The sequence below is a fragment of the Macaca mulatta genome, chromosome 13 (assembly GCF_049350105.2).
Source record: "Macaca mulatta isolate MMU2019108-1 chromosome 13, T2T-MMU8v2.0, whole genome shotgun sequence".
Lineage (NCBI taxonomy): Eukaryota > Metazoa > Chordata > Mammalia > Primates > Cercopithecidae > Macaca > Macaca mulatta.
Window position 1 is genome coordinate 16,610,205 of NC_133418.1, and position 13,162 is coordinate 16,623,366.

The 13,162-nt window shown below is 48.3% G+C and overlaps 1 protein-coding gene across 1 annotated transcript in view; it reads left to right on the forward strand.

The window, feature by feature from the left end:
* Positions 1-6,657: 6,657 nt before the first annotated feature.
* LOC106996046 (SH3 domain and tetratricopeptide repeat-containing protein 1-like) overlaps positions 6,658-13,162 on the forward strand; it is a 44,778-nt gene continuing 38,273 nt past the window's right edge. The window contains 1 exon segment of the mRNA XM_077958751.1: positions 6,658-6,744. Within this exon segment, the coding sequence (XP_077814877.1) occupies positions 6,658-6,744 (87 nt within the window).

A 13,162-nucleotide genomic window follows, 5' to 3' on the forward strand; every position in this document is an offset into this window, starting at 1 on the left:
TATAGGCTGGGCACAGTGGCTTACACCTGTAATCCCAGCAATTTGGGAGTCCGAGGTGGGCAGATCACTTGAGGTCAGGAGTTCGAGACTAGCCTGACCAACATGGAGAAACTCTATCTCTACTAAAGATACAAAAATTAGCCAGGCATGGTGGTGCGTGCCTGTAATCGCAGCTACTCAGGAGACTGAGGCAGGAAAATCACTTGAACCCGGAAGGTGGAGGGTGTGGTGAGCCCAGATTGCATCATTGCACTCCAGCCTGTGTGACAAGGGTTAAACTCCGTCTCAAAATAAATAAATAAATAAAACAAGAAATATATATTTACGTCTAAATATATAATTGTAATACATAAATGTATATATAAATATACATTTATTATAAATTTATTGATGTATGAAATATGCTTATTTCTGAGATAGGGTCTGGCTCTGTCACCCAGGCTGGAGTGCAGTGGCACTATCATAGCTCATTGGAGCCTTGAACAGATGGCTCAAGCGATCCTCCCACCTCAGCCTCCTGAGTGGCTAGGATTGGATGCACACACCACCATGCCTAGCTAATTTTAAAATTTTTTGTGGAGACAGGGTCTTCCTTTTTTGCCTAAGCTGGTCTTGAACTCCTGGGCTCAAATGATCTTCCTGCCTCATGCTTCCAATGTGTTAGACGTGGGCCACTGCATCTGGTCTAATGCATTTTTTAATTTGCGAGTTTATATTATTTAATATTTTGAAGTACTGAATGTGTTGAACAACCAACTTGCAGAATTCCCGAACAATGGATAGTCAGCTCTCATGTCCTGGTTCCAATCGCCCCAGCACACCATGGCTAGAAATCTTTCAGCCAACTTCCACTTATATGTCCCGGGGCAGGACAATGTCACTTGGCCAATCCCCACTAAGAGGGACTCTAGAAAGGCAAGAAACTATTCTGTTCTCTATAATGGAACCTCACCAGGGAGAAGGCAGCTGAGAGGGCCAGCTGGGCCCTTCAACCAGAAGCTTCCACCATCGACCCACTGCCCTAGAACTACACCGTGCTGGGCATTTGGGGCACTGTTATGAGCAAGAGTTTCCATTTTTCTTCTCATGGGACCTTCAAGCTAGTGGCAAGAGACAATTTTTTTTTTTTTTTTTTGAGACGGAGTTTTGTTCTTGTCACTCAGGCTGGAGTGCAATGTTGTCATCTCGGCTCGCTGCAACCTCTGCCTTCTAGATTCAAGCAATTCTCCTGCCTCAGCCTTCCGAGTAGCTGGGATTACAGGATTGCACCACCATGTCTAGCTAATTTTTGTATTTTTAGTAGAAATGGGGTTTCACCATGTTGGCCAGGCTGGTCTGGAACTCCTGAGCCACTGCACCCAGTCAAGAGGGAGATTTTCAATCAATAACTATAATTGTGATGAATGCCAGAAAGAAGAATGTGTGTGATGGGGAAGGGACCTAAGTTATTGTCTCATATTTTAACACTTTCACAGGCGATAACTATAAACTTAGAAGGTTAAAACAACACACACTTTTAAGCCAATTTTGGCAAGCTAAGAGTTGAGCGCATTTTAGCGGGTCCTGTGCTTGGGATCTCACGCTAAGCAGCTGGGCTGCATCCTCATCTGAGGCTCCACCAGGGCAGAATGCATTTCCACATCCGCTGAGGTTACTGGCAGAATTCACTTCCTCGGACCCGCTTGGCAAGGGCCCAGCTTTTTGCTTCCTTGCCTACGGGGCCCCTCCAAAGGTCTTTTCTCAGCACATCATCTCCCTCTGGCAGCCCCTGCAGGAGGAACCTTTCTCTCAAGTCTGCGAAGGTGATGCACTGTGACAGTGACATCCCATTGCTTTTGCCAGGCTCTATGGGTTAGAAGCCAGTCACTGGTTTTGCTCGTACCCAAGGTCAGGAAGACTATACAAGGACATAGGTTATTGGGGGGTCAGCCACTTTAGGGTGTGGCTGCCACCACTGAACTTGGTGAGAATTTAAGGGTTGGTAGGAGCTGGCCAGGTACGGGGTGAGGGTGTGTCAGGCAGGGGTGAGGGCATGCAGGGGGATGCAGAGGCCTGCACCCTGGAATGTCCTTTCACTCCCTGAGGGTTTGTTCTCTTGATCCCTGAGTACATCCCAGAACACGGTGGGGCCCTAGCAGGGGAGAGGTAGGGCAGCATGTGTTGTTCATCTGGAGACCTTGTTAGGCAAATCAGATTAGGGGCCAGGCTTTCAGTGGTGGGTGTGAGCGTGGGAGTGATGAGTGTTCAGGTGTGTGTGGGAAGAGCGATGGGGATGAGGTCAGCCTCAGCCACCATGAAAACCTTAACTGTGCATCCACCCATCCCAGCAGTATCCCTGAGTGAGTGCCTTCAGGGTGCAGGTCCTGTTTTACACAGGTCCCAGTAGCTGGGACCACAAGTACGCGCCACCACGATCGGCTAAGTTTTTGTATTTTTAGCAGAGATGGGGTTTCATCTTGTTGGCCAGGCTGGTTTCGAACTCCTGGCCTCAAGTGACCCACCTGCCTCGGCCCCACAAAGTACTGGGATTACAGGCGCGAGCCACCGTGCCCGGCCCTACTTCACTCCTAAAGCCCACCATACGTGCTTTCAAATGTTTGGTGAATCACAAAGTGAACGAGTGAATGGGACTACGTGACTTCGGGCAGCAGGCAATCCTATTCCTTGGACCTCAGTTTCACTTTTTGTAAAGCAAGCCTGTCTCTCGCTCTCTGCCCTAAAAGCCTGAGTTCTGGGCTTGAGATGAGCGCGTCCTGTAGACCAGACTGCAGGTGGACGTAGAGCTGGGTCTTCTAGGAGGCCAGGATCCGGCCAGCTCTTGGGTACCGTCCTCCCGCGGAAACCTGTACGCCCAATCCCAGCACCGCCCCGCCCAGCCTCCATTTGTTCCCCTAGGCCCCGCCCTCTCCGCGCGGCTCGCTCCCCATTGGCCGGGGGGCGGGCCCTGGGCGCCCGGCTCCGCTGGGGGCGGGGTAGCGGGCGGCAGGCGGGGCCCTGTGCACCTGCATGATGTGTTTTCCGGCCGCAGCCCGGCGCCAGCTGCAGCTCCTTGATCCGAGCCGGATCCTGAGCGTGGAACACGGGCTGAAGCGGCGGCAGCGGCCCCGCCCCGGGGCTCCGTGGTTGAGGCTGCCTCGGCTCTGTCGGCTGCTCAGCTGCGCTCCAGTCGGCCCAGGCGCCGCGGCGAGGAGCGAGCGCTCCGAGGCGGCGGCCTGAGGTGAGAACGGGCAACGAGGTCTCCGGACCGGGCGGGGGTCTCTGCCCCGGGCGAGGCGGCTCCGAGCTGGGTTCCGCAGGGTCCGAGGTCGGGATCCGGGGTCCTTGCGCCTGGGCTTTGTCTCGGCCTCGGGTGGTACCGGGGGCTTCGCGCCTGCTACGATACCGCGTGGGCCCGCGCGGGGGTCCCGGTCGTCCTGCCGGTAGGGGCCGGTCCCCACTGCTCCCCGGCTCCCCGCATCTGCCACGGAGGGGGCTGCATGGACCCGGGCGCTGGCTTCTGAGCCGAGATGGCGTCACTGCACTCCAGCGTGGGCGACTGAGTGAAACTCCGTCTCGAAGAAAAAAACCTGGTCAAGTGTTTTACCCAGCCTAGGTACGTGTGGCAGAGCCGAATGAAAGCTTAGAAAAAGACGACTTGAGAACTAACCTAGCAGAGGAATCAGGCGGGTTGTGTTGTTACTAAGTGGAATTTGCACTGTTTTCTCCCAGGCCTCGCTGAGTTGTGTACAACAGAGAGCTCAGGTGTTGGGGGCAGTTGACCGGTTGAAGAATGCATTACTATTATGTGAGAAATACTGGCCTTTGAAAAAGCAGAACTGGATCCACGTTCTTGCCTGGTAACTCTATCATCTAGTTTGTAAGTTCACTGAAAAATTCTTATGACAGTGGGGAAAGGATTGGGGCGTCTGCATTGGTTTGTGTAATATAGGTCATATGAAAGAGCATTTAGGCTGGAGGGAGACTTTTCACCTCTCTAACTTTACTTTCACAGGACAATTCCATCATGATTTGAAGATTTTTGAGTGAAAACTACATTGTTCTGCTATGTGTTTCGGGGCAAATTTATACATACAATTTGCTTAAATATTTCAGATGATACAAGAATATATGTGTGGGCTAAAAAGCTGAAATTTGCATTCCCCCTTCTCTAGAAGTAACCATTGTGAATAGTTAAGTCTGTATTCCAGCTATTTTGTATACTATAAATACACTGTGAACATTTGAGTGTATATAGACATGTATGTTACACACAGTTTTAGAGGTGGAATATTGCTCTGTTGCCCATGCTAGTCTCAAACTCCTGGGCTCAAGTGACCCTCTCGCCTCAACCTCCCAAAGTTTTGGAATTACAGGCGTAAGCCACCGCGCCTGGCCTGCATGAGTATATTTAGTAATTGCTAAGTTACTCTGTCCAGTACGTGTCTATTGAAGTCCCCCATGTGCCAAGCATTATTCTGAATACCTTATATGCACCAATTGACTTAATTTTTAGAGCAGCTCTCTTATTGTGGCCCTTTTACAGTGAGGAAACTGAACCACAGAGAGGCTGGGGACGTCGTCTAACATCACACAGCCAGTGCTGTTGGAATTGAGGTTTGAACCCAGACAGCTGGCTTCAGATCTCTTAGCTGTTATCGTAGATGGCACACCCAAACCTTAGGGCCGCCTCCCAAGCCTTGCCTGAGCTCTGCCTGAGCTCTGCGAGAGCCGTGTATGTGAGGTTTCTTTCCTCTTTAAGAACACAAGTCTTGGAATTGTCCCAGACCCTGGTAGGACCTCTTGAGGACCAAAAACAGGGATTCTTCAAGCCTGTCCCAAGGGCCAGATCTCTGATTTAGCTACTTGGAAGGTAGATGTAGAAGAGAGTATTTTTACCAGAACAAAAAGTCAGGATGGCTGGGCTGACTCGGCCAGATGCAGTGGCTCATGCCTGTAATCCCAGCACTTTGGGAGGCCGAGACAGGTGGATCACCTGAGGTCGGGAGTTCGAGAGCAGCCTGACCAACAAGTTGAAAGTATGTCTCTACTAAAAATATGAAAATTAGCTGGGCGTTTTGGCGGGTGCCTGTAATCCCAGGTACTTGGGAGGCTGAGGCAAGAGAATTGCTTGAACCCGGGATGCAGAGGTGGCAGTGAGCTAAGATTATGCCACTGCACTCCAGCTTGGGTGACAGAGCGAGACTTCATCTCAAAAAAACAGAAGGAAGGGGAAAGGGAATGCCTGGGCTGACTCACAGGGAAGAGGCCCTACAGCAGCCGTAGGACATTGGCCACTTGGGTGGAAAAGAAGGAAGGAAGAGCTTCACCCATGGCGGTGACCTGGACTGCAGAAACCACACTAAACAGTCCACATCCTGGAGCCTGGCCACCCCATTTGCTTCTCTTCTCCTTGGGTAGAGGGTGTGTGGAGCTTTCTACCCCGGAGGCTGAGCAGCGCAGCTTCTAACCAGGGTAGGCGTTTGTCTGTCCCTGGGAATACAGACAGCATTCTCATAAGCAGCCCAAATACTCCTGAACAGCTTTTTGTAGGGTGGGGCAGGGCGGGGCAGAGGATCATTTTGACTCCTAGGTACCTTTTCCACTTTCACTGCTGATAACTGTGTTACAGATTAAAGTTTTGTTTTTGATACTGAAGAGGGCTTAAGAGAGTGAGCTATTATGGCACATCTAAGTCTACTAAAATAGAACCACAGGGTAGTGTAGGAAAATCTCTTCTAAATTATGGATCATATATGGTGAACGTTAGAAGCCATGTGTACCTAAGTTGAAAAATCAAACCATGTCTTGTATTTGGGTGACCCCGGTAAGTCTGGATGTCACTGCGCCTTGTGTGAACACAGGATGCTGAGGTGCAGGGATCAACAGGCTTTTTCTGGACATCTTGCGCTTCTCCCTTGGGGTAAAGTGGGGCGGCAGTAGCAGCGCACAGCTGTAGGGCCCCTAATATTTGTCATGTGGGATTACATGTGGGATTCCATTTAATGCAATCTTGGAGGTAAAATTATGTTATTGAAGATGAAGATAGAGGCTTAGAGAAGTTAAGAAAATTGTTCAAGGTCACATCATTTGTTTTGTTTCGTTTTGTTTTTGAGACAGTTTTGCTGTTCTTGCCCAGGCTGGAGTGCAATGGTGCGATCTCGGCTCACCACAACCTCTGCTTCCCAGGTTCAAGTGATTCTCCTGCCTCAGCCTCCCGAGTAGCTGGGATGACAGGCATGCGCCACCACGCCACGCTGATTTTGTATTTTTAGTAGGGATGGGGTTTTTCCGTGTTGGTTACGCTGGCCTTGAACTCCCAACTTTGGGTGATCCACCCAACTCAGCCTGCCCAAGTGCTGGGATTACAGATGCGAGCCACCACGCCTGGCCAAGGCCATGTAATTTCTTAAGTTGAAAGATGAAGTACTGGATGAACTCAGAAGTTTGACTTCAAGGCCCTTGATCTTTCCATAACACGTGGTTCCTTCCCTGGTTGGTCGGAGTGACTGAAGAACTCAAGGAAGCTGTGTTTTGTGGAAAGAGGACCTGAGGGGTGTATGGTCTTTCCAGGCTTGGAATCTGCCATGCTGGGCTTCTGAATTGTATAACTTGACCATATAGAAAGAAGCCCCTCATTTAAGACTTATTCTTTGGGGAAAATGAAGGAAAGCCGCCCACATGAGACAGGCAGAGGCGACTTTCTCAGAGTTGCTGTGGCAAGAGAGTCGGCACCGTCACTTGCGTGTGGCAGAGACTGACATGCAAGTGAGTGGCGGATGAGGAGTGAGGAAGCTTCAGGATGGAAAGAACGGCCCCCAGTGGAGGCTGTTGTGGGGGTTGGAGGCGGCTGTTCAGAAGTGGGGTGTCCTATGTGATTGGGTAGGGGCATATTTGACTTTCTCTGAATGATCCTAACTGGAAACACTGGGCCAAAATTAGGGTGGCTGTCAGTTTTGAGTCAAGTCCTGGTCACCTGGGACAGAGTTGTGGTTTAGTTTCTGGGTTGTGGAGAGAGAGCAGTCTGGCTTCCTGTCTGATGTGCTAGCCTGGCTGGCCTCCTGGCTGTTGACTGTAGATAGGGGATTGGTTTCCTGGGTGGGCAGCTACAGGTTGTGATCTGAGTTCTGTCTTTATACATATGATCAGGCATGGTCTGTTTGTATATTCAGTCCCTCATTTTTCTTGTCAGTAAAAATATCAAGTGACAAATTGGATACATTGGGAAGATTTTAGATGTCTGTGTCCCCTGGAGGAAGTTTTCACATTCACATTGAGTCAGAATGAATATAAACAATGGGGCTATTTATCTTGAAGATTTTAAAAGAGGAAATCTTCAACAATACTACCTCGGCGCCATTGCCTCTCTGTCCATCGTTAGGGAATGTGTTTTTATGCACCGCCGGCTCATCGTCCACCAGTTTGTGGTTGATCCAGTTCTCTATACGTCTTACCTTGTGTGTATTTCATTGTTTGCTAGTGTTACCTTTCCCCTTCATCAGTGTAGTTTATTTGTGTAGCCTCTGTTGATAGGAAGTTATTTGTGGAATTTGTGAATGGAAGGGACCTTGGAGGTCTGCTAAGTCAACCAAGTGATTTTAGAGATAAACGGAAATACAGGGAAATGTTCCAGCTTTTTTGGTGGCAAAACCAGGAATAGAAAGCAGTGTTCTTTGTGCCACAATGTCATTGAAAGACAGCTCAATGTGGGCCTAAAATGCAGAGTAACTAACTTTCATTTATCTCTGCTTCTGACTCTTGTTATCAGACATTTTAAATTGACCTAAATGTGTTAGCAGAAATATGAAAAGTCCTGACTTGTTTACATATAAGGTACTTTGTCGCCTACTCATTTGGTTGTTTTTTTCAACAGGATTGAAAAGACATTGTTATAAACTGAATGTTTATGTCTCCCCCAGATTCTTGTACTGGAGCTCTAACTGCCTGTGTGATGGTATTAGGGGGTAGGACCTTTGGGAGGTGATTAGGGTTAGATGAGGTCATGAGCATGGGCCCTGGTCTGACAGGATTAGTGCCCTTAGAAGAAGAGAAACCAGGCCGGGTGTGGTGGCTCACACCTGTAATCCCAGCACTTTGGGAGTCCGAGGTGGGCAGATCATGAGGTCAGGAGATTGAGACCATCCTGAAATCCTGTTTCTACTAAAAATACAAAAATTAGTTGGGTGTGGTGGCATGTGCCTGTAATCCCAGCTCCTCGGGAGGCTGAGGCAGGAGAGTTGCTCGAACCAGGGAGTCGGAGGTTGCAGTGAGCTGAGATTGTGCCACTGCACTCCAGCCTGGTGACAGAGTGAGATACTTTCTCAAAAATAAAAAGAGAAAGCAGAGAGCCTGCACTGCCCTGGTGTGAGGAAACAAGAAGAAAGGTGGCTGTCTGCAAGCCAGGAAGAGGTCCCTGTCCTGGAACTGAGTTGGCCGACACTTTGATCTTGGACTTCCAGCCTCCAGAGCTGTGAGAAATAAACTAATGTTTAAACCACACAGCCTATGGTGTTTTTGATGGTATTTGCCTACGGTATTATGGCCATCTGATTTGACTGATACAGAGATGGTTCCAGAATACTGTAGCCTGTATCTGAGTTGGTGATGCCATGAAAATAAATGTGGTAGTTCATTCCTTTATATAAAGATAACGCTGTGAGCCCAGGGCCTTTGCTCATGTCTTAGTTGAGTCTTGTTTTCTTATAATAGCTTCCTAATTTCTCTTTTCCCCTTCTAATTTATATTATATAGCTGGATTAAATCATATATGGTATGATTTTATACTTTATGTCTGTACAAACTTGTAGTGATTTTATTTCATTTTATTTGATTTTTGAGACATGCCCTTGCTCTGTTGCTCAGGCTGGAATGCAGGCGTGCCATGACAGCTCACTGTAACCCTAAATTCCTGGGCTCAAGTGATCCTCCCGCCTCAGCCTCCTGAGTAGCTGGGACTACAGGTGTGCTATCCTGCCTAGCTAATTTTTAAATTTTTTGTAAGGACAGAGTCTTGCCGTGTTGTCCAGAGTGGTTTCAAACTCCTGGCCTCAAGCAGTCCTCTCGCTCAGCCTCTCAAAGCACTGGATTACAGGCATGAGCCGCCACACCCGGCCCAGTGATTTTTCATTGTTAAGATCAAGGACGGGTTCCCTGGCTTGGCATTCAAGGCTCATGATCAGGGCGTGATCTGCAAGTTTGGGTTTCAGTGGTTCCATTCCCGCCATCAGCCTTGCACTCCAGCTTGTTGCCTAAGCCCTGTTCTGAAGCCCAGCCTGAGAGCTGCACTTAGAATTTATACCTTCTCATCTCTTCATCGTCTTCGCCTATGTTCTTATCTCCATCTGGGCCATGGTCTTCGCCTATGTTCTTATCTCCATCTGGGATATCGTCTTTGCCTATGTTCTTATCTCCATCTGGGACATCGTCTTCGCCTATGTTCTTATCTCCATCTGGGACATCATCTCCACACTTCTGCCTCTTTAAATCTTCTCCATCCTTCAAGACTTGAAATACTCACTTCCTTTACATGATCCCCGCTCTGACATCCAAGCTAGAATTAATCTTTCTTCCTTTGAACTCTGATAGTGCCTGTTTTTCATCCTTTAATTATACAGCAGTTCTGTGTGTTAGATATTATTTTCCCAGTTTTTCATAGTTACTTTGAAAATATTTGCTGTAGTCATATATTTTGAATATGTAATATGAGCGACATTCAAAACGTACTGGAGAGTGAAAGGCAGTCCTACTCCCATCACTGCCCTGTGACCACTGTTGCCAGTTTTTGTTTGTTTGTTTGTTTTTCCAAGGCAGAGTCTTGCTCTGTCACCAGGCTGGCGTGATCTCGGCTCACTGCAACCTCCGCCTCCCGGGTTCAAGCGATTCTCCTGCCTCAACCTCCTGTGTAGCTGGGACTACAGATGTGCTCCACCACGCCCAGATAATTTTTGTGTTTTCAGTATAGACGAGGTTTCACCATGTTGGCCAGGATGGTTTGGATATCTTGGCCTCGTGATCCACCTGCCTCAGCCTCTCAAAGTGCTGGGATTACACGCATGAGCCACTGTGCCCAGCATATGTGTCTTGTTTTTAAAAACACAGATGTTGGCATAAGATAAACACGGTTCTCCACCAGTTCCCCACTGGTAAGTATTTAGGTTGTTCCCAACCGTTTGGATTAATCAATGCTGAGTTGTACATAATTCTTGCATATTTGCGTGAATATGTTCATAGGATGCATTGCTAGAAATGGAATTGTGGGATCCAGGGTTCTGCGCATTTTAAATATTGATGGGTGTTGCCGGATTCCCTTCCGTTAGGGCCATACCGTTATCTTACTGTCAATGTGTAAGGGCGCCTATTTCTATTTCCTTGCCAACAGTTTCTTCTCAGCTGTTTTCTTTGACATCACATACACACAAAAATAGCCCACTTGTTCCAAAAACATGGACATTTTACATTTCTACTTAAAGTGTGCGCACACTGACTGAAGCTCTGTGTTGCAGTGATGTGTGCTGCTAGGATTGTGGCTCTGTTTTGAATTTGCTAGCCAGGCTATGGCTTTCCAGTCAGGTATTTCTTGTTTTGTTCATGCTGTTGCTGTCCTTGGGCTGTGTGAATTTCCCTCCACTGCCCAGCCAGATTTCCTTTCCGGTGGACGGGCTTAGTGTCTCATCCGGCAGCCCTGTTTCCTAGTGACCTGGGCCGAATGTCTCATCTGGCAGCCACGTTTCCTGGTGACCTGGGTCGAGTGTCTCATCCAGCAGCCCTGTTTCCTGGTGATCTGGGCCGAGTGTCTCATCCAGCAGCCCTGTTTCCTGGTGATCTGGGCGGAGTGTCTCATCCGGCAGCCCTGTTTCCTAATGACCTGGGCCGAGTGTCTCATCCAGCAGCCCTGTTTCCTGGTGACCTGGGCCGAGTGTCTCATCCGGCAGCCCTGTTTCCTGGTGATCTGGGCCGAGTGTCTCATCTGGCAGCCCTGTTTCCTGGTGATCTGGGCCGAGTGTCTCATCTGGTAGCCCTGTTTCCTGGTGATCTGGGCCGAGTGTCTCATCTGGCAGCCCTGTTTCCTGGTGATCTGGGCCGAGTGTCTCATCTGGCAGCCCTGTTTCCTGGTGATCTGGGCTGAGTGCCTCCATGAGAACTTGCACCCATCTTCTCCAGGAGTGCATCTTTTCACAGCAAGCAAAACATTTTCATCACTTTTCTAGTGGGAGAGGCACTAGTTCTTTTCTGGGCATCAGGAGACCTGAGTTTGTTCTGGTTCAAGCAACAGCTGGTGAGTTACCAAAGACAAGTCGCATCTGGTCCCTAGTCCTTTGCTTTATAAGTAGAATCACAGTCCGAGTGGACATCACTGCCCTGGTCTCTATGCGGGGCTGAGTGTTGTGGGGATGATGGCTAAGTGTCAGGGTGCATTTCCACCACTAGGGGATTACAGGCCAGCCAAAGACACAGGAGGAAAGCTAACAGCCCCGGGCAGGTACACAGAACCAGAGGAGTTTGGAAGGGTGGTTCCAAGCTCCGTGGTGTGATTGATGTGATCACAATAAACATTTTATCTCTAAGTCTTTGGCCATTGGATCAAGAGAAGAGAGAGCTGGTGTTGAGTTGTAGTGAGAGGTGCGTGGTTCGTGTGCCTGCTGAGCCTGGCTTGGACTCAATTCCATTGAGTCCCATTCCATTTTACCTTCTGTTTCCACCTTTTTCATCCTCTTGCTTGTTTCTCCGGGAAAAAATTGAAACAAATTCCTTTCAAAAACTTTACAAAAGCCATGGATGCTTATTGAAAATAGTTCAAATGATATGGAAGACAGAAAGATAGGGAGTGTTTTTCTGTTGTGTGTTTGGATGAATGTGTCTTTGGGGTAGTCATTATTAACACTGGGTGTATTTCCTTCCAGACCTTTTCCAGTGTACCTACAAATATATATGTACACTTTGTAAAACACAAAATAGTACCTGATAAACACTGAGTCCCCCTACTCCCACTGCGCAGTCTACATGGACATCCTTTCATGGTGATACGATGAGACCTGATCGACTCCTTTTGTTCGCTGGACTGCTAGGTACTAATAGCTACAGACAACTCACCTTCAGTGGACGTTTGCCATGTGACAGGGTCTGTGCTCCAGGCAGACTACATGAAGTGGATCTTAAGGCTTTTTACAACAATGCTATGGGTGAACGCAGTAATTGTTAACATTTTGCAAATGATAGGATTGCAGTAGAGAGAAGCAAAGCTGCTTGCTCAAACTCATGGCACGATTCCCAACAGAGAGAGAGAACACTTTTAAAACAATTGTTGTTATAGTCAGGTGATTTATGATCATTTGAAGAAATAGTGCATTCAGTGAATACATTTCAGGGTCTGGTAGAGTCTGGGAGCTGTTCCTGAAAATGCACTGGGCTAGAGGTAAGGGAGCGGTCCATTGGCCCTGGGCCCCTAGTGCAAGGAGGGAGGTGCCGGGGAGAGGGGGCATGGAGAGGAGGTCTCTGAACAAACCTTGCAACGTCCATTTCTGCTGAGTCTGGTTCGAGGTGTGGCTCTTGACATGTACACTTTTCAGAGATACTTGGTTTCGATTTTTATCATGGTTCACCTGAGCAGCAATGGTTTCGAACTGCCTGGAGATGTGGTCTGGCAGGCCAGTGCTATGCCCATCCTTCCCGCTCCTGCAGGAGGGGAGTCATCCTGGGACTAGAGGGCTGCGCCTGTAATCAGCTATCTCATAATAAGTGGATTTGATGCTGGTTTCGCTAGGTCAGGAAATTTCCCATTTGGAAGGAAAACTGATACTTGTTTTTGGGTTTTGCTGAGGAGCCACAGGGTTTAGAACAGAGACTGGAAGTTTGTTGAGACACACGTGAGTGCACTCAAACATCTTCCATGAAACATGGAAATAAACAGTGTTCCAGAGAGGTTCCTGGCTTTGGGATATAAATATTTCTGTAACAGAATGGCACTGGATGTCTGCTGTATTTTTTTCTCTGCTATTTTGGCAAGTTTTATTTGGGTGTGTGTCTCCTGTACAGAAGGTATGACATCAGTTTTTGCCACCAAGTATTTACAGCCGTTGGTTACCTCCTATGTGGGTCACTTTTGTGCCGTGGTTTCTTTGAGGAAATTGTAGGTCTCCTACCCAAAGCACATTGCCCATTTCAAGGTGATCCTGGTTTCTGAACACCT